Here is an 18,394-nt window from a genome sequence, read left to right as displayed (position 1 = left end):
CAGAATTTTTGTAAGGAAAGAACTTAATAAAACCTTAAAGTGCTAATAGAAATGTAAGTTACTATTATCTTATTCCATAAAACAAAGGAGAAAGAAGATGGAATTGGGAGTTTTTTGAGGTCTGGGTTTTTGCTCTTTCTCTGTTATAAATAGTGATGTGACTTTGATTAAGTAGAAATTTTTTTTCTATGACTCAGTTTCCTGGGTATATTCCTGAAATGGAATACTTGTTCCAACTAACTCAAAGTTTATGAGAATCAAATGACATGATCAATGTGAAAATGCTTTCAAAAGTCAAAAGTATTATACAACATTCACTCTTATAACCAAAGTACATTGGACTGGGGAGAGAATGTTACCTCCTTTTTCTGATAGATTATCATAAAGGCCCTCCAGGTTATGTATCAAATAGAAGGGATGAGAAGGGACACATAGAATTTATACTTATGGAATTAGGAAGACTTGGAGTCTATCTCTCCTTCTTCATTTTATAAATGAGGATGCTGAATCCTAGCCAGGAAAGGGACTTTCCAAGTTCACACAGGTTGTTCTGAAGTGCATCTCAATATTGTAGGATAATAAATAGAAGCTTTTGGCAGGCCTTGCTATTTACAGGGTGAGACATTATATAACTTTTTATTTCATAGAATATGACATGTGCGTGCATATATGAAAGTATAACTGGCATAAATAAATCTTTCAATTTGGGTTCAGTCATTATTTATTTTTCAATACTGACCAGGTTAGCTGTTCTCCTCTAAAACCTAGACCAGTGGTTCTTAATATTTGGCTTCTAGGTCATGACTACTGTGGCAGTCTAGTGGAACCTATAGACCCCTTTTCAGAATGTTTTTAAATACATAAAATAAAATACATAAGATTACAAAAGAAACCAAAGGTTAGTGAAAATAAATATTGAATTTTTTTCTCTTGAAATTTATGCACGGACTTCTGATGAAGAACTCCTGGTACACCCTTTAGACTTTTCAGTCTCTAATAAGCGGATTGCTAAGGAGCTGATAGGAGGAGAGCAGGGGCGGAGTCTCGAAGCCAGCACCAAGACTGTTAGTGGCTAGAGCGCCCCATGCTGGCACTGCAGGAAAGCGCTCTTTCTCACGGGCTCCCCCTTAGCGGGTGGGAGCTGAGGGCGCGCATGCGCGTTTCCCCCAGCCGCGCGCCGCTCGGGACGCCCAGTGTATGGAGGGCCCGCGTGTGCCTGGACGGCCTTCGGAATTCTGAGGCTCAAGGCTGGGGCTGAATAGGCGGTAACCCCGGCCTGGCGGTAGCGATGTTCGTAGCGCGCAGTATCGCGGCGGATCACAAGGATCTCATCCATGATGTGTCCTTTGACTTTCACGGGCGGCGGATGGCGACTTGCTCCAGTGACCAGAGTGTGAAGGTGAGGAAGAGAGGCCTGTGGGAAAAGAGCGGGCAGGGAGAAATGAGTTACATCCCTGGGCTGCGGCGGCTTGGGCGCGGGCCAGAACCTCGCTCCGGGGACGACTGCCCGCCCGCCGGCTTCAGTGCGGCTGGACTCGGCGCGGCTTCTCGAGCTACCGGCGCAGCCCCGCCGCGGTAGCTCGGGGCGCGTGCGCAGAAGCGACGGAATGGGGGCGGGGAGGGAGAGCTCGGGGTAACATTGTTTCTCTGGCTTCCTCCAGACTGGTTGGACTGAGGCCCCCCACTGTGAACCCCTAAGCAGGGGTGGACTCTCGTCTGTGACAAAAGGGGGTGTCTGCAACTCCTCCCGTTCTGGATTCTAGCTAGGACGTTTCTCAATTTCCAAGTTAAAAAAAGACCCTCTGAGGCCTGGGCTTCCAGCCTAGGAGTCACTGCCCAGCCAGAAAGGAGTGCGTCCTTTTTTTCAGAAAGGGGAGCCGCTCCCCAAACCAGGCCAACACGAGGGCATTTTATTTCTTTAAAAGACATTTAAAAAATTGTGAACTTAATCCTTAACAAACAACAAAAAAATTAAATATACGAAGAACAAGAAGGAGGAACTGAATTTCATTACACATTTTCTCCCATTTAATTAATCGAATTTCTTTTTCATGAGATTAATTCCAATACCTAGAGTAGCATTGGCCATATTTATTGAAAATTGGGGTTAGGTGGGACCACGTCTAATACCCTTTTCCAGACAGTTCAGGAAATTCATCAAATTTATGCCCCGTCTTTAAGTTTCATGTGTCGGATTGGTCAGATTAAGGGAAATCATTTTAGTCACATATTCCGATTTAGAATAGAAAGGTCTTTGTTATAAAACTTTTACTCATTTTGTATCTCGTTAATATCGTTTTTCACGATGGAAAAATAAATAAGTTTATACACAATTTATTATGACTCGGGCTCTTTTTTAAATCCAATTATTTGATGCAGAGATATATTACTTAAATATGATTTGAAATGTGTTCTAGAGTTATTCTTGTTTTGTGAACTTGACTACTCCAGATTTTTTACATGCTGCCAGAATAGGTAAAATTAATGTGATAAAATTGTGTTGAATTCTTACTTTATATTTGAAGTTTCAACACATCAAATATAGGACTGAAGATGAGTAATACTGACATCCAGGTGAAGGACATTTGAGTGTAGTTGATTTTTGTTCTTAACCTCTAATGTCCTTTCCAATTCTAATTTATTCTACCTTATTTACTTATTTACTATGTTATTTACTCTGCTTTCCATAATGGAAGATTATCTAGATCTTTCTTATTTTATTTTATTTTATTTTATTTGGTGAGGCAATTGGGGTTAAGTGACTTGCCCAGGGTCACACAGCTAGTAAGTGTCAAGGGTCTGAGGCCAGATTCGAACTCAGGTCCTCCTGAATCCAGGGCCAGTGCTCTATCCACTGGGCCACCTAGCTGCCTTAGATTTTTCTTATTCTAAGAGATTGTGTTACCTGCTTATTTTCTTTTTAAAAATGTATCATATTTTTAATCATCACACAGTTGTAATTTATTATCTACTTATGTTATTTTCTTTGTTGGTCAGTCATTTTCAGTAGTGTCTGACTCTTTGTGACCTGACTTGGGGCTTTCTTGGCAGAGATACTGGAGAGGTTTGCTATTTCCTTCTCCAACTCATTTTACAGATGAAGAAGCTGAGGCAAACATGGTGAAGTGACACAGCTAGAGTCTGAGGCCAGACTTAAATTCAGGAAGATGAGTCTTCCTGACTTCAGGCCCAGCACTCTATCCACTATGCCACCTCGCTGCCCATATTATTTTCTACTAAGAAAAAAAAATGTACATGCATTTGTAATCTTTCCCACCTATTACCTCTAATCCTGTCCTTCCCCACCTCCAACATTGAACAATAACCACATAACCCTTATCATAAATATGCAGTCTAGGAAAACAAAATTCCCAAACTGGACATGCCTACAAATGTATATCTCTTTGCACTGTAAATTCATCACATCTATGGCAGCTGGTGAGTTAATCTTCTGGATTCCTGTTTTATGATTACATCGATCAGCATTCTAAATTCTTTGCAAGTTTTTTTCTACAATGTTATTGTATAAATTGTTCTAGTTCTGCTCACTTTGCTCTGCGTCTGTTCACAGAGGTCTTCCAAAACTGTCCATTTCATTATTAAAGTCATAATAACATTCCATTACATTCCTACATTGTAATTTGTTTAGCTATTCCCCCAGAGTAGGTACAGATAGGTATATTTTCCTCTTAACTTTGATGTCTTTGGCTTATAGTTCTAATAGTAGTATAGCTGGGCCAAAGGGTATGCATAGGTTTAGTAAATTTTTGGGCATAGTTCCAAATTGTCTTCCAGAATGGCTGGATGGACCAATTCACAGCTCTATACCAACAGTGTACTAATGACCCTGTTTTCCTGTAGCACCTCTTACATTTTTCATTTTCCTTTTTTTGTTGTCTTTGCCAGTCTATTGGGTGTGAGGTGATACCTATCAGGTGTTTTAATTTGCATTTCTCTAATTATTATTGAATTGGAGCATTTCTCATTTGGTGGTTTTTAATACTTTGGATTTGACCATTTATCGATTGGAGAATCCACTGAAAAAGTTTGAGACTCTAAAAAGTAGTAACTTTCAATACACTAAAAGTGTCAAATATTGTCTTAGAGAGTAGAAGTTATTTTCATTTTATTATTTAGGAAAACTGAGTAACTTGAAATATCTTACCAAATCATTTTTTGTTTTATAAAGAAGTACATAGGATGATCATAAAGTTTTCAAAGAAAGCTTATAAGAACATAGATTTAAAGCTGGAAATAACCTTGAAGTTATTTAACCTAACTTTTTCATTTTATAAGCAAGGAAACAGGGCTAGCTAAATTAAGTGAGTTAAGTGACTTGCTCAAAATTGCAAAAGTAGTAAGTGACAGAGCTTTCGGATTCAAAACCAGTTCCTCTGATTACAAATCCTGAGGCTTTTCCACTGTACTACACTGGTGTTGTTAGAGTGTATTTTGTATTCCCTTGGTATTTGTTTTCTTTAAAATAGTTTTCTTACTGAAAGTACACAGGTATTGATGATAGATCTTGATTTCCTTACAGGTCTGGGACAAAAGTGAAAGTGGAGATTGGCATTGTACTGCTAGCTGGAAGGTAAATACTAATTTTAACTGTAATAATAAAAATTATTTCTGTTATTTTGGATAATACTTTGCCATGCCACACTAAATTTAAATATTTAACTTTGACTTAATGGTGTTGCTATTCAGTCCTTGGAGAAAATATTTGTGGGACTTTTTTCAGTGTTTTGAATTCCATCCTGGTAGCAATGAGATGTAATCAAACTGTCTTATTCTTTACCATGTACACAGTACACAAATCGAAAACAGTGAGAGGAAAAACCTGAAAATACATGAGCACAAGATCTATGTGCTGGGCACTATGCTAAGTGTGGGGATACAAAAAAAGACAAAAAACCCCATACCTTCTCTCAAGGAACTAACTCATCCGCAGTGGGGGAGACAACATGCAAACAACTTTGCACAGACAAGCTAAAAACAGGAGAAATTGTGGGTAGTCTCAGAAAGAGGGTACTAATATTAAGAAGGATCTCTTTTCATTGGGCAGTTTTTCTAGGTAATGTCTAAAGCCAAATATATAGGCAAAGTCTCAGTCCTACTGTGTTTTTGAAGTACTAGTCAGTTCCTGGATGAAATGCTCACCAGACAGTGAAGTAAAGATAGCTAGTTCAGCCTTGAATAATGACAGTGACATCATGTAGGAAATATTGGGATGACAGAAAGTGCTCTAATTTGTAATTTAATGTGAGAGAGGCCTATGTATGTAATTCTGAAACATATATCAGCATAGAAACAGGCTCTCTTCCAGAAGCTGATTTTGTAAGTCAGTTGTATGGAAGCCAGAATACATTTTTCCATTAAAAACAATGTTATAAATGACAGTTTCTATGGCCAACACACAAAAGCTTTAAACCCTTGTAATATAGATCAAGTTTAGTATTTGTACTGTACAAACTAAGTACATTGTATAATGATATTTCTGTGGGAAAAAGCATTCAGAGATCCAATTTGGGATGCCAAGAACGTATCTTCTATCTCCTCCTCCTGCATGTTGCAGCCTTGGCAGCAGGATCAAGAACTCCCTCTTGTCATTTCCCATTATGCAGTGAGAATGCAGATTCTTCTGATTACAAGTGGTGAATACTGGGACCTGGGAAAGGGGCTCCAGTGGTGCTGGGAAGGTATTAAGCACAGGGACTCTTGAAGAAGAGGGAGGGGTAAAGAATAGTGCCAAGCCAGGAGCTCTTACTTAAATTACTGGAAATACTTTTCAATGAGAGCCAGCTATTGATTGGCCTACCTTATCCAATCAGAGTAGTTTGCCTTTTCTAGCTTCAGTTCAATATCTCAGTTTCTCCCCATCTTTTCTATTTCTTAAGCACACACATAATCCTTTTGAGGTTTTTCAAGAGTTTGAGTATTAGCAAAAATAGAGAACAAATAGTGTAAAAGGTATTTCTCTCTCTTTGCCTTCTTTTTTTTTTTTAAGTGAGACAGTTGGAGTTAAGTGACTTGCCTAGGGTCACACAGCTAGTAAGTGTCAAGTGTCTGAGGCCGGATCTGAACTCAGGTACTCCTGACTCCAGGGCTGGTGCTCTATCCACTGCGTCACCTAGCTGCCCCTCTCTTTGCCTTTTTTTCCCTTTATTTTAAATATAAATCCCATAGGGAAATATAGTGGTACATGTATATAATGATAGTAGTTTTTTGGCAGTATAAGAGACTGTAGTAAGATTCATTTTTATTTCAGGAAAAAAAAATAGTCTTAGCTATCCTGGTCCATAGGAGCTGATGTGAAGGAGGTGAGGAAGTAGAATGGCCCTCCTACAGTTGCAGGGGAGAGAGAAAGAGAGAGGTAGAGGGAGAAGAAGAAGGAAGAAGAGAGGAAGGGAGAGAAGGAGGAGAGAGAGGGAAAGAGAAGGAGAGGGAGAGCAAGAGAGGAAGGGGTTGCCTTCTTGTCCTGTTCTCTCCATTAACAATCCTGCCATTTAATCTTGCTCTGGGGCAGATGAGAAGTTGGGATTGGGATTGGGTTTGGGGGTTAGGGAGAATGTTGCTGCTAAAGACAATTTCACAGTTTGTAACAAGAGGTTAAAAAACTATTTCTAACTTTTAGTGGATATTTTAGATATTTTTTAAAAGAAAGTAAAGAGGAATATTTTTAACTTTTAGAAGATACTTTATATGGTTTGCACTCAGCAGTGGTCACTGCATACAGTGCTTAAGAAAGCAGAAAATATGTGTAAAAGAATAATTTTATACTAAAAAGTTTGGGAATATTGTTATAATTCTTTTGTGCGTCATTTTTTTTCTTACAATGCTGTGTTGTTTTTTTTTCAGACACATAGTGGTTCTGTGTGGCGTGTGACATGGGCACATCCTGAATTTGGGCAGGTTTTGGCTTCCTGTTCTTTTGACAGAACTGCTGCTGTTTGGGAAGAAATAGTGGGAGAGTCCAATGATAAACTTCGAGGACAGAGCCATTGGGTGAGTCACGTGCTAGTACATTACTCATGGCGCTGATGAGAAGCTTTGCATATTATCTGTGACACTTTACCACACCCCATCAAACATACTTACCTCCTTTCCCTCTCTCCTTCCTTCCTTTTTCTCTTCTTCCCTTCATCCTTCCTTTCCTCCTTCCTTCTTTCCCTTCTTTCTGTTTTCTTTACTTTTCAACTTGCTGTGTATTGTTCAAGGAACAGCAAGGCCAGTGAAGGAGATACAGCTTTGTTGGTTTCTGGACTTTCGGTGTCTTCCCTGTGGTTACTATCTTATATCAGTTGAACTGACAAAATGGTGATGTCTCTGCCTTTTAAAATTTCTCATTTTTTGGGACTAGTGGCCTATTTGAATAGATCTGGTTGAAGTTGTGATTGTTTTAGGGGTGGTCATCTCATCTTTATCTTTTTTTTTCTTTTCTAATTTGATGTTGATTTTCATCTTTGCTCTCGCTAGTTGATGGTCTGGTTACTTATAGATAGCTGATTCTTATCTGACTTCCATGTCAATAACCAGTTATTCTTTTGCGTTGAGATAGTCTATTTTATTTTTGTGATTAGTGCTCACCATGTCCAACACTGACAAGGTGAACTTGTTTTCTGGAAGAAAATATTCATGTTAAATACGTATGAGACTTATGAGAACTCTACAAGCATTTGCCTTTTTTTCCCCCAAACTTAACTCTCTATATTTAAAAAAAACTCTCCTCTATGCCTATTTTTACACTGAAGTTAAGGAATAACCAAATATTTATTGACTTGGAGGATCTTCTCAAGATTTTCATAGGCTTTCTCTACCTCTTCATCTTCTGCAATAGCTGTTGATACTTAAACTACACTCATGTCAATGGTGATCTTTTTATTTTATGTTTATCTCACACACTGCATCAAGTGTCCCAGGAAATAATGTTTCTTGTTTCCTTTGGATATACAGTGAAACCAACTCTGTCAGTTCCTTTCTCTTCAAGGAAAAACTGAACCACTTTCTTACTGTCCTCTGGCTTTGTTTATAACAAGTTTATCAATATTATTCAATTTTCTAATAGTATATTCATTTACCAGTATTTGGCAAAGATCTCACATTTAAAGTACTTAATGGGGGCAGCTCAGTGGTGCAGTGGATAAAACACTGACCCTGGATTCAGGAGGACCTGAGTTCAAATCTAGCCTCAGACATTTGACACTTACTTGCTCTGTGACCTTGGGCAAGTTGCTTAACCCTCATTCCCCCCCCCCCAAGTAGTTAATGTTTATAGTTGGTTTAAAAACTGTGATTCTTAGTATTCTTTGTCCTCTTTTTTGCCATTCTACCACTATTCCTGTGGAAGGGGAAAGGGATTATACAAAACTGAGGGCTTCTTTTGTAGTCTTTGTTTTATGGATTGTCATGGACAAAGAGTTCATCTTCAAGCAGCCAGCCTATTGGAGATGAGTTTCTTTGTATTTATCTAGGTTTTTCTTCAGGTATCAGATTCAGTTTGTTGCTAAGTCTGAAGATGAAGCTTTTGCAGCATGGTTTTACCTACCAGAGATAGTACTGCTCTGGTTATGACCTTCAAGAAACAAGGGTCATCCAAATACCCTTTGATTAGGACTTTGTAGAAACTAGGTTATTTGGTGCTTAGCACATTGTCTGGCACATAGTAAGCGATTAATAAATGCTCGTTGACTTGATACACCTTGGTGATTTGTTAATTTCTTCTAGGTTAAGAGGACCACTTTGGTGGATAGCAGAACATCAGTTACTGATGTGAAGTTTGCTCCTAAGCATATGGGTCTTATGTTAGCAACCTGTTCAGCAGATGGTGTAGTGAGAATATATGAGGCTCCAGATGTTATGAATCTTAGTCAGTGGTCTCTGCAGCATGAAATCTCATGTAAGCTAAGCTGTAGTTGTATTTCATGGAATCCCTCAAGGTAAGCCATATCCTAGTCCCTTGATTTTTATTTTAAAGGCAATGATTTGATAATTTGTTTTGTTTGTATGTCTAAGAAAATGTAGTAAAAATATTAAGTTTGGAAAGTTTAATTTTTGAATGATGTAATGTGGAAATCTACGCTCTAATTTGTCATCTCTTCATAGTAGAAAAGACAATTGCCATATAATATTAGCACCTCAAATTCTCTATAAAATGTTTTGTAATTAAAGAACTTTTTTTTCAAAGCATGTTTTAAGAAATAACATGGCATATTAACAGTAAACCTTTTAAAACTTTTGGTTACATGATATATAGTACATAATTGTGTTTTTTATTAATCATAAACATATTTTATTATTTTCCAGTTACATGTAAAGATAGTTTTCAACATTTGTTTTCGTAAGATTTTTAGTTCCAAATTTTTCTCCTTTCCTCCCTTCCCTTCCCCCTCCTCAATATAGAAAGCAGTCTGATATAGGTTATATATGTATAATCACATCAAACATATTTCTGCATTAGTCATGTTGTGAAAGAAGAATCAGAACAAAAGGGAAAAACGTCAAAAAAGGAAAAACAAAAGTAGAAGCAGTATGATTCAATCTGCATTCAGAATCCACAGTTCTTTTTGTTTTGTTTTGTTTTTTGTTTTTTGGTTAGGCAATTGGGGTTAAGTGACTTGCCCAGGGTCACACAGCCAGTAAGTGTTAAGTGTCTGAGGCCGGATTTGAACTCAGGTACTCCTGACTCCAGGGCCAGTGCTCTATCCACTGCGCCATCTAGTATCCACTGCGCCATCTAGCACAGTTCTTTTTTCTAGATGTGGAGAACATTTTCCATCATGAGTTCTTTGGAATTGTCTTGCATCATTGCACATAGTACATAATTGTAAATGTAATTTACATTCTCAGATTGTTGACAGTGTGAGAAGTAAAACTTGAACTGATTTGTGACTCAGACCTAGTGCCCCACAATCTACCCTCACAATATTAAGACTGTTTGACTATTTAAATTAGTTATGCCATTATTAATTGAGGATAGAAGAACCGGCTTATTCATTTATGTTGACTTTTATGACTCCATTTTGTTTTCAGCTTTAAGGGCAGGAAAATCAGTGAAATTCAAGTCAAAGTGTTGAGATCTTTAGAAATGTCTTTGAGAATCTAGTTATGAAGAAGGTACAAAAATGAAGATCCAGGGAACCAAGGGATATGACAGTTGAAAAGTCTATAATAACTACATGATAAATGCTACCCTGAATAGAATCATACTTCCCAGAGTGTAAACTCCTTAAGAGTGTGAACTATGTCTTAACTGGCCTTCTATCTCCTATTGTGCCTAGCAGACTGCCTTGCACTCAGTATTTGTTGAATTAAATTGAATTCCCCTTCTTCCTTCTGGAAGTGCAATTGGCCATAGGATAAATCTGGAACTAAGAGTGACATCTGGGAGGAGGCTGTTTTTCTGTTCTCTTCTGCTGTTCCTCCTAAATTTGGATTCTGATGTGGCAAAATAGCCAGTGTATTTCTACTTATTTTAACAATTTGTCTATGTCCTGATTCTTACTTTTTAAAAATCTTATTTTATGGGGGTAGCTAGATGGCGCAGTGGATAGAGCATCAGCCCTGGAGTCAGGAGTACCTGAGTTCAAATCCGGCCTCAGACACTTAACACTTACTAGCTGTGTGACCCTGGGCAAGTCACTTAACCCCAATTGCCTCACCAAAAAAAAAAAAAAGTGTTTCTATAATAGAGATTCTTAACCTGTGGTCTATTACCTTAAAAACAAAAATCTTATTTTATGGATAGTTTTTGTTTTTAATGGCCTTCGTTTCTAAATATTTTCCTCCCCTCCTCCATACCTAGCAACTCATTATTTGTAACAAAGATTAAAAAAGAAAGAAAAAAAATCTTCAAAGCTAAACTACATCAGCTGTATCTGGCAGTAAATGCAATATCCTGCTTTCAATGACATATTGTTTTGACAAATCCTTTGCCTTGATAAGTGTTTCATATCCTTGTATCCTCTGTTCTTGATTGTCAAATGTTTGAAGCCTTTTTTTTTTTTTGGTGGTAAAAGTCAAATTCAGAAAGGTCTGATATGAGTGATGTAGTATTAATAGATTATAGCATTTAATAATTTACAAAGCCATTACAACAACTCTTGTGAGGTGAGTAGTACTATTGTCATTCTCATTACTTCCCAAATAAGCAGACTGAGTCAGAGAGTTATTGGCTAAAGGTTTTTTTTTTTTAAATACTGTTAGTAAATGGCAGAACCACGTGCATGCAGGTCCTTTGACTCCAAATCCAGGGTTCTTTTCACTATGCCACTCCAGATATGCCAATTAACTGTTACAATCGTTGACTAGATTGTAAATCTGTAAATTTGAAAACACATCTTGTGTATTGTCTTTGTATTCATTAGATTGCATAGCTCATGTTTTAAAATGAATACATCTATCCCTAAATTTCAGTGCAAGAACCTACCCCACTAAAGATAATTGAATCACAGATGGGTCAATGAGGTAATTGCTCCATAATTTTAAAGTATGTAGCTGTTTAACTCTAGAAAGTCCAAATTCTGTTTTGCCAAATGAGGTAAAAATGAATACATAAAGGCACTTATCAGTCATTGTTCTCATTATGATCATAATATGTCTGTGTAAGTAATGTTTACTTTTCATTTCTAGTTCTCGTGCTCATTCCCCTATGATAGCTGTAGGAAGTGATGACAATAGTCCAAATGTATCTGCCAAGGTTCAGATTTATGAATATAATGAAAACACCAGGTAAGCTAATCAGTCAAATCCAAATTTGTTCTTCTTTTTGATTTGTATATGATTTTTATCTTTAAAGAATTTTCATTCAAGTAAATTGTATTCTCACTACTGAGTTAATCATATCTATTTATGCTCTAACTTGTAGGTAACATAGCTCTGTGAAGAATACCTGAGAATAAATTATATTGTACTTCATCATGTTGCCAATACACAGTTGATTTTTAGCAAATATTAACCCAGTCTACTTACAGAGAACAGGGATTAGCAAATTGTACTGTTTGTTGTCAGAAAGTCATTTTGTAGGTTAAATAAGACCACAGTCTTGATGAGAACCTGCATTGTTATAGTACTGAGTGATTGTAGGATCTTGGAAGACCTGTACAATTTATACATCTTGAGAAATTTTCTCATACTAACAGGTATTAATGACTATTAAACTGAGGTACAATTTTAATGTAGTTTTTACTCTGCATATTTTGTTTTGAAGAGTGTTAATTTTTAAACCTTAAAGGAATTGTTTTGGAATTTGGATTGTATATAATCTGGATATTAGTTGATTATAGAAGCATATAATTATAAAAAATAATTCTGTTACAGAGTGCTTGTAGCCTGAAATGATAAAACATGATATATTAGTAAAGATTTAATTTTTTTTGTGGAGTAATTTAAGCAAATGATTTTAATTTTCTTAGGAAATACGCAAAAGCAGAATCCCTTATGACGGTCACTGATCCTGTACATGATATCTCATTTGCTCCAAACTTGGGAAGATCATTCCATATTCTAGCAGTAGCAACCAAAGATGTGAGAATTTTCACACTAAAACCTGTGAGGTGAGCTTTTGAAGCAGTTTTAAAATATGGTACAACAGTAGATTGGCAAGATATAAGTACTGATAATCTGAAGCAGGATAATTAAAAGAACATTTAAACTCTGTAGCAGTACATCATATTTTTAGGGTGAGAGTAGATTTACTTTCCTTATTTAGTATAATTATCTCAGTGGTTTAAATTACTTAAGCATATGTCCATTGATGATTAGATTCATTGTGAGTTTTGGGTATTAATTTACTGTGCAAAGTCAAGAAGTTGACTGCATATTTTAACTGAAACTTTTTTGTTTTGTTATTTCTTTATATCCTTTCAACCCTTTAACCTTTTTGGGATGTAATCTTTGACATTTTTGGATAATTTGGATTTTTCATTTTGAACAACGTTATTAAATTCCTTTGCAGAGTAGCTTTACCTCAGTAAGACTTTTTCTTTAACAGGAAAGAATTAACTTCTTCTGGTGGACCAACAAAATTTGAGATTCATATAGTAGCTCAATTTGATAATCACAACTCTCAGGTTTGGCGAGTGAGTTGGAATATAACAGGGACAGTACTAGCATCATCTGGGGATGATGGCTGTGTAAGGTTGTGGAAAGGTAAGATTTTAATGAATGACAATTGCATTATGAGTAATGTATCTTTTTGTAGTTGTTTTTTCTCATAACTAAGAATGAGAAATTCCTTTATTGTTACAAAATTCACTTTAATACAGTAATGACTAAAATAATTTTGTATCAAGTTTCTATTTTGTACAAAGGAAGTTTTTCAAACATGGGCTAAACTGTTACCAAATATATTGTATCTATAATTAAAAAAAATAGGGTCAGCTAGGTGGCGCAGTGGATAGAGCACCAGCCCTGGATTCAGGAGTACCTGAGTTCAAATCCGGCCTCAGACACTTAACATTTACTAGCTGTGGGATTGGGCAAGTCACTTAATCCCAATTGCCTCACTAAAAAAAAAAAAAATAGGCATGTAGGAGGCTCAGTAGATAGAGCAGTGGGTCTGGAGTCAAGAAGATCTGTGTTTGAATTCGACCTCAGACACTTAGCTATGTGACCCTGGGCAAGTCACTTAACTTCTCTTTGCCTTAATCTACCTGAGAAGGAAATGGCAAACTACTCCAGTATCTTTGCTGAGAAAAACTCATGGATAGTATGTTCCAAGGGTGTCACAAAGAGTCAGACATGACTGAATGACTGAACAACAACATAATAAAGTGTGAGGAATGGAAAACCAGAAAGACAGAATTTTTGGGTAATGAACAATTTATTAATTAGGATAGTTAATAATAAATTGATGATCAGTGGTTTCTTTCAGTAACCAAAGACTCCTAATGGAGACACTGAATACCTTAAATATTTTTTTTGAAAGGGAGTACCCCTGAAAGTGGAAGTAAATCCTGATTGATGGACATTTAATGAGGAGGTGGGCTAGAAATCTTCAGCTTCTTCTGAGAATGTGGCTTGATCATGAGACTCAGCCGCCTCCTGCAGTCTTATCAGGGGAATTCATCTTCATCTAGACCACTGAGTTTGTTTTTTTCCTTCATCATATGAGTTACCTTAAACTCTAATAGACAGGGGCTCATTTTCTTGGAGCAACAATTTGCCTATAGTAGATTCTGTTTATATTCTAAACAGAGGTAAGGTCTCCTAGTTGGATATGGGACATCTCATCAATTACCCTTGTCCTTCAGAGACTGACTGACTGACTGACTGACCTACAGGGTCTGGGCCCTAAATGAGGAAACAAGAAGAAAAAGCCTTAATTCTAATTTAATAATTTGCTGTTAACATAATAGCAAACTAATTTCTCTCAAAAGTTATAATTATTGGAAATGGAATTTTTAACCCAGTTTTCTGTGTTGCTTAATTTAGTTAACAATATTTCTTTATAGGAATTCTCAGCTGTCATAGTTGATTGTTTTTCAATTGGTATCTTTTGGAATAATGGTAAATGAGTAGTTTGAACTATCATCAATTTAAAAAAAATTATTTAGGGAGTTGTCTTTCATCATAATTATGTACTAATGCTTATGCTTAAAGTAAATGTTACCTGTACTTTTGTCTATTTGATATACTCTTTTGTGAGACAAATTAATTTGTCCCTTTGAATAATTGAATATTAATTTATTTCACCTTTTCCCTCTTAGCTAATTATATGGACAATTGGAAGTGCACTGGTATTTTGAAAGGTAATGGGAGCCCAGTCAATGGGAGCTCATCTCAACAGGGAATCTCAAATGCTTCTTTAGGGTCAAACAATCCAATTCTACAAAATTCATTAAATGGATCATCAGCTAGCAGGTAGGCTGTTTGTGTGTGAGCTTGGGAATTTTAAGTTAGCAGTTTCTTCACACATCTTCATTGTGGTAGCTGTCTTAAAAAGAAATCTGATGCTTGTTTTACGATTTTGCAGATGCTTACAATTACTTATTTGTTGTTTAGAAATTAATCTTTAATATTATGACTATTCCAACATATTTGTATATAGTTGATAAAGCTGTCATAGTTAAATAGTAAACTGAATTATTTTTAGAAGTGTAATGGTCTGTCTTTAGGAATGTAAATGGCTAATTTTGAAGGCACTGCTTTGGTTTTGAAGTATTAAGAAAACTGGAATAGTGCTTGATGGCATTAGTAATATTGTTTGAATTTATTTGTATTGCCAGTGAGCCTATGCAAATTGACTTACTCTTTTTAATGAAGTCCTGTACAGATATTGAGTTGTTAGTATTTTCTGTTATATTTGACTGAATTGTTTTAGTTTTCCTAATGAACTAGAGTGGAGACTGTAATAGGAGACAGCAAAGAAAATCTGATTTCTTAATTCCTAGTTTTAGAATGTTAGTTGGAAAATATATTACTGGTGTTTCACATAGCATATTTGATGATCCCATTTTATTGTATTTTCCATAATACTTAATGCTTTGTGAAGAGGAATAATTATCTTATTTTCATATTCCAAATTAAATAGAGATGAGAATATTACTTTATCTTGCATAAAATGGTGTACCTGTGAAGATGGGTTTCAGAATATATTAGTTAGTGATCTGACATCTGGTTATCTTATGACCTTATTAATTAATTAATTGAAGCTGGCTTCAATTGTATGCTAGCTATAACAATTTTGAAATTGCAAATGTTTTACTGTATATAACTATATAAGCCATATCACTTAACTCTGAAGTTTATTTTTAATGTTTTCACCAAAAGTAAATTTCAGTGTGAGATTCATTCATGAAGGTGGCTTTACCAAGTGTGGAGCTCTAATGATGACTAAACAATAGTGGTTATCAGTCCTTTTGTGTATTTTAAATTTTAAGCTCGTCAGTAACTCTCAGATTTTAATCTCTAGTCTTATTGTGCCAGTAATAACCATTTGTGTTTAGATCTGTGATGCATTTTCCCTTCTCCATTTGTATTATGTCCTTTAACAGAAAGCACAGCTGATCTCAAGCTTAACTGGAGTAACTTTGCAGTTTTGCTGCTTCTTGCATGCACACAGGAATGGGAAGCAAGCTCCTTTTTCCCCTCCCCAGCGCCGTTTGACCTCTCCCAAGATACACCAGCAGCCTGCTCACTCCTAAATGCAATCCTAAAGGCCTTTAAAAAAATACACTGTTTCTGTACTAGTCAGTGCCATTTGTTGACACTAATGGAACTTTTGAAAATTAAATGGAGAGGCTTCTTGTTGAGACAAATTTCCACTAAAGTTTTTTGGAATGTTTGTAAAACTAAATACTATGGGTTTAGAAAAAAAAGGATTGTTGTCTTTGTGGGTGTAGGGGGGAAAGAACTCACATTACTCCATTTGGAAGTTAATAGACCTCTTTTGTTGGTTTTGTTTCTCAAAACAATATAAACAGGATGGTGAATTTTTATAATTTTTAAATTTGAAGATTGAATAAATCATCAATTTTCATAAAGATTGTTTTGAGTGCTAATTTGTTTTAAATTTTGTAGTCTTGATTTATTCATATTAATATTTGGTATAACTTGTAATTAGTTTGTAACATTTAAAATTTGTTAGAATTAAAGGAATTAGAATGCACTGACGGTAATTTAACTGTACAGTTGATAGTGAAATTTATTGTTGGGTATTCATTTATATATTCTAAAACTGCTTTTGTAAGTATTTTTTATTAGTGCTCACTAAAGAGAATTTTTTTACCATGTGCTTGTATGTTCCTATGGTATGATTCCACGGAGTAAGGTTTCCTCCAAGTACAAATTCTAAAAGGTACTGTAAATTGGGAAGCATTTAAAATTCCACTAAAAGTGCAGCATGTAAATGAAGCTTTAAGGTGGCATGTCCCAAGATTTTTAAATTTATACTTGGCTGTTCTATTCAGTAAATGTTCCCCAGCTCTAAACCTTACAGTTAATATCTATAAATCAAGTGTACTAAAGTGCATAAATATTACGGGTAAGTTATAATAAAATGGTAGAAGAATATAATATGATATGGCATAATTCTTTCAGTCTTTCACTTAGAAATCTTTAGCTATACTGTGTTTTTTGCAGGATAAACATGTAAGTACATATTATGATTGTATTTCTGTGAGAGATAGTCATTAAAGTGTTGTGATATCTACCTATACTATGTGAAAGTTTTTTTTTAATTGGTTCTTAGTATTGTATATGGACTTACATAAAATGTGTGCCTCGTGCTGCTGCTACAAATGATTACTAAAGCTCAGCTAAGTGAACATCAAATAAGGTGTGGGTAGTTTGACTAGAAAATCTTTTATATCTTCAAGAAGCATTTTGTTTAGAAGGTTGTACCTTGTGTGTGTGTGTGTGTTTTTTTTTTAAAGTTTCCAAACTTGCTTAAGCAATCTTGATTTTGAATTAGGGCCGATTTCTGCTATTATGTTCTGTTAGTTTTGGCATGGATATACTAAAGCTTTTTTTTCCAGCATGTCTTTTCTCCTCTTTGGTTCTCCTTGTATTTACTACTTTTCTCTTTTTTCTTCTGTTTTTTTTTGTTTGTTTTTGTTTGTTTGTTTGTTTTGGTGTTTTGTTCCTGTCTTCATTGTTTCAGGTATTTCTTTCCCCCTCTGGATTCCCCACGGGCTGGATCGAGATGGTCCAGTTATGCCCAGATCCTTCCTCCTCCTCCTCCTCCTCCTCCTCCTCCTCCTCTGGTAGAGCACTCTTGCGATGCTGACACTGCCAACCTCCAGTATCCTCACCCTCGCAGACGATATATCTCTCGGCCTCTTAATCCCTTACCTGAGAATGAAGGGGTTTAAAACACTCACTTAAAATTTTGAAAGGCCTTATTCAGATGCTTGTAAATGCTTTCATTCCTGGCTTTTTTTTCTTCATTTTTTCTAGATATTTTTTAAATTCAGGGATCTTCTTGCATGTATTGCAAATAGGATGCAGAATTTTGAATTTAAATATGTTTGTGCTTGTGCATCAAAGGACTGTTTGCTTCTTTGGTTGATACCCTTTGATGAAGTATGACATAGACAAGCATTATTAACTGTGAAAGCTATGTGGAAAAATAGCTTACTTCAAAGTGCCTGTCCTCTACATTTTATTTTGTACTTAGTTTATTATCATGGTCTTAAGTTTTTGCTTTGTCACATTCATGTGAAAGTGTATAATTATAAAGTTCAACATGCCTTTGAAACATACATTAGGACTTATTTTCAGATTCTAAAAGCTGGTGTTGGAACTGATTAGTTAAGCAAAATAAATCATTCCTGTGTATAATGCAGCAAAACATATTTTGTAGTGTTTGGTCATTTTTAAAGAAGCTGCCACTCCAATCATAAATACTGAATTTTATAATTGTGATCTCATTACTCAATAAATATATTAAAAGGTA

The 18,394-nt window shown here is 35.8% G+C and overlaps 1 protein-coding gene across 2 annotated transcripts; it reads left to right on the top strand.

Annotated features, from left to right (window-relative positions):
* Window positions 1–1,156: 1,156 nt before the first annotated feature.
* Window positions 1,157–18,394, top strand: SEH1L (SEH1 like nucleoporin). Of its 2 annotated transcripts, none has more exons than XM_043976954.1 (9): window positions 1,157–1,399; window positions 4,541–4,591; window positions 6,859–7,005; window positions 8,725–8,936; window positions 11,629–11,727; window positions 12,411–12,551; window positions 12,989–13,146; window positions 14,706–14,859; window positions 17,600–18,394. In XM_043976954.1, exons 1-9 carry the CDS (start codon window positions 1,289–1,291, stop codon window positions 17,808–17,810), a joined length of 1,284 nt encoding a protein of 427 aa, XP_043832889.1. In that variant the 5' UTR covers window positions 1,157–1,288; the 3' UTR covers window positions 17,811–18,394. The 2 variants fall into 2 exon arrangements, with proteins under 2 accessions (XP_043832889.1, XP_043832891.1); XM_043976956.1 differs by having other exon boundaries at window positions 15,993–17,736.

Source organism: Dromiciops gliroides, chromosome 1, assembly GCF_019393635.1.
Source record: "Dromiciops gliroides isolate mDroGli1 chromosome 1, mDroGli1.pri, whole genome shotgun sequence".
Classification (NCBI taxonomy): domain Eukaryota; kingdom Metazoa; phylum Chordata; class Mammalia; order Microbiotheria; family Microbiotheriidae; genus Dromiciops; species Dromiciops gliroides.
This window is presented reverse-complemented; position numbering and strand designations above follow the sequence as displayed.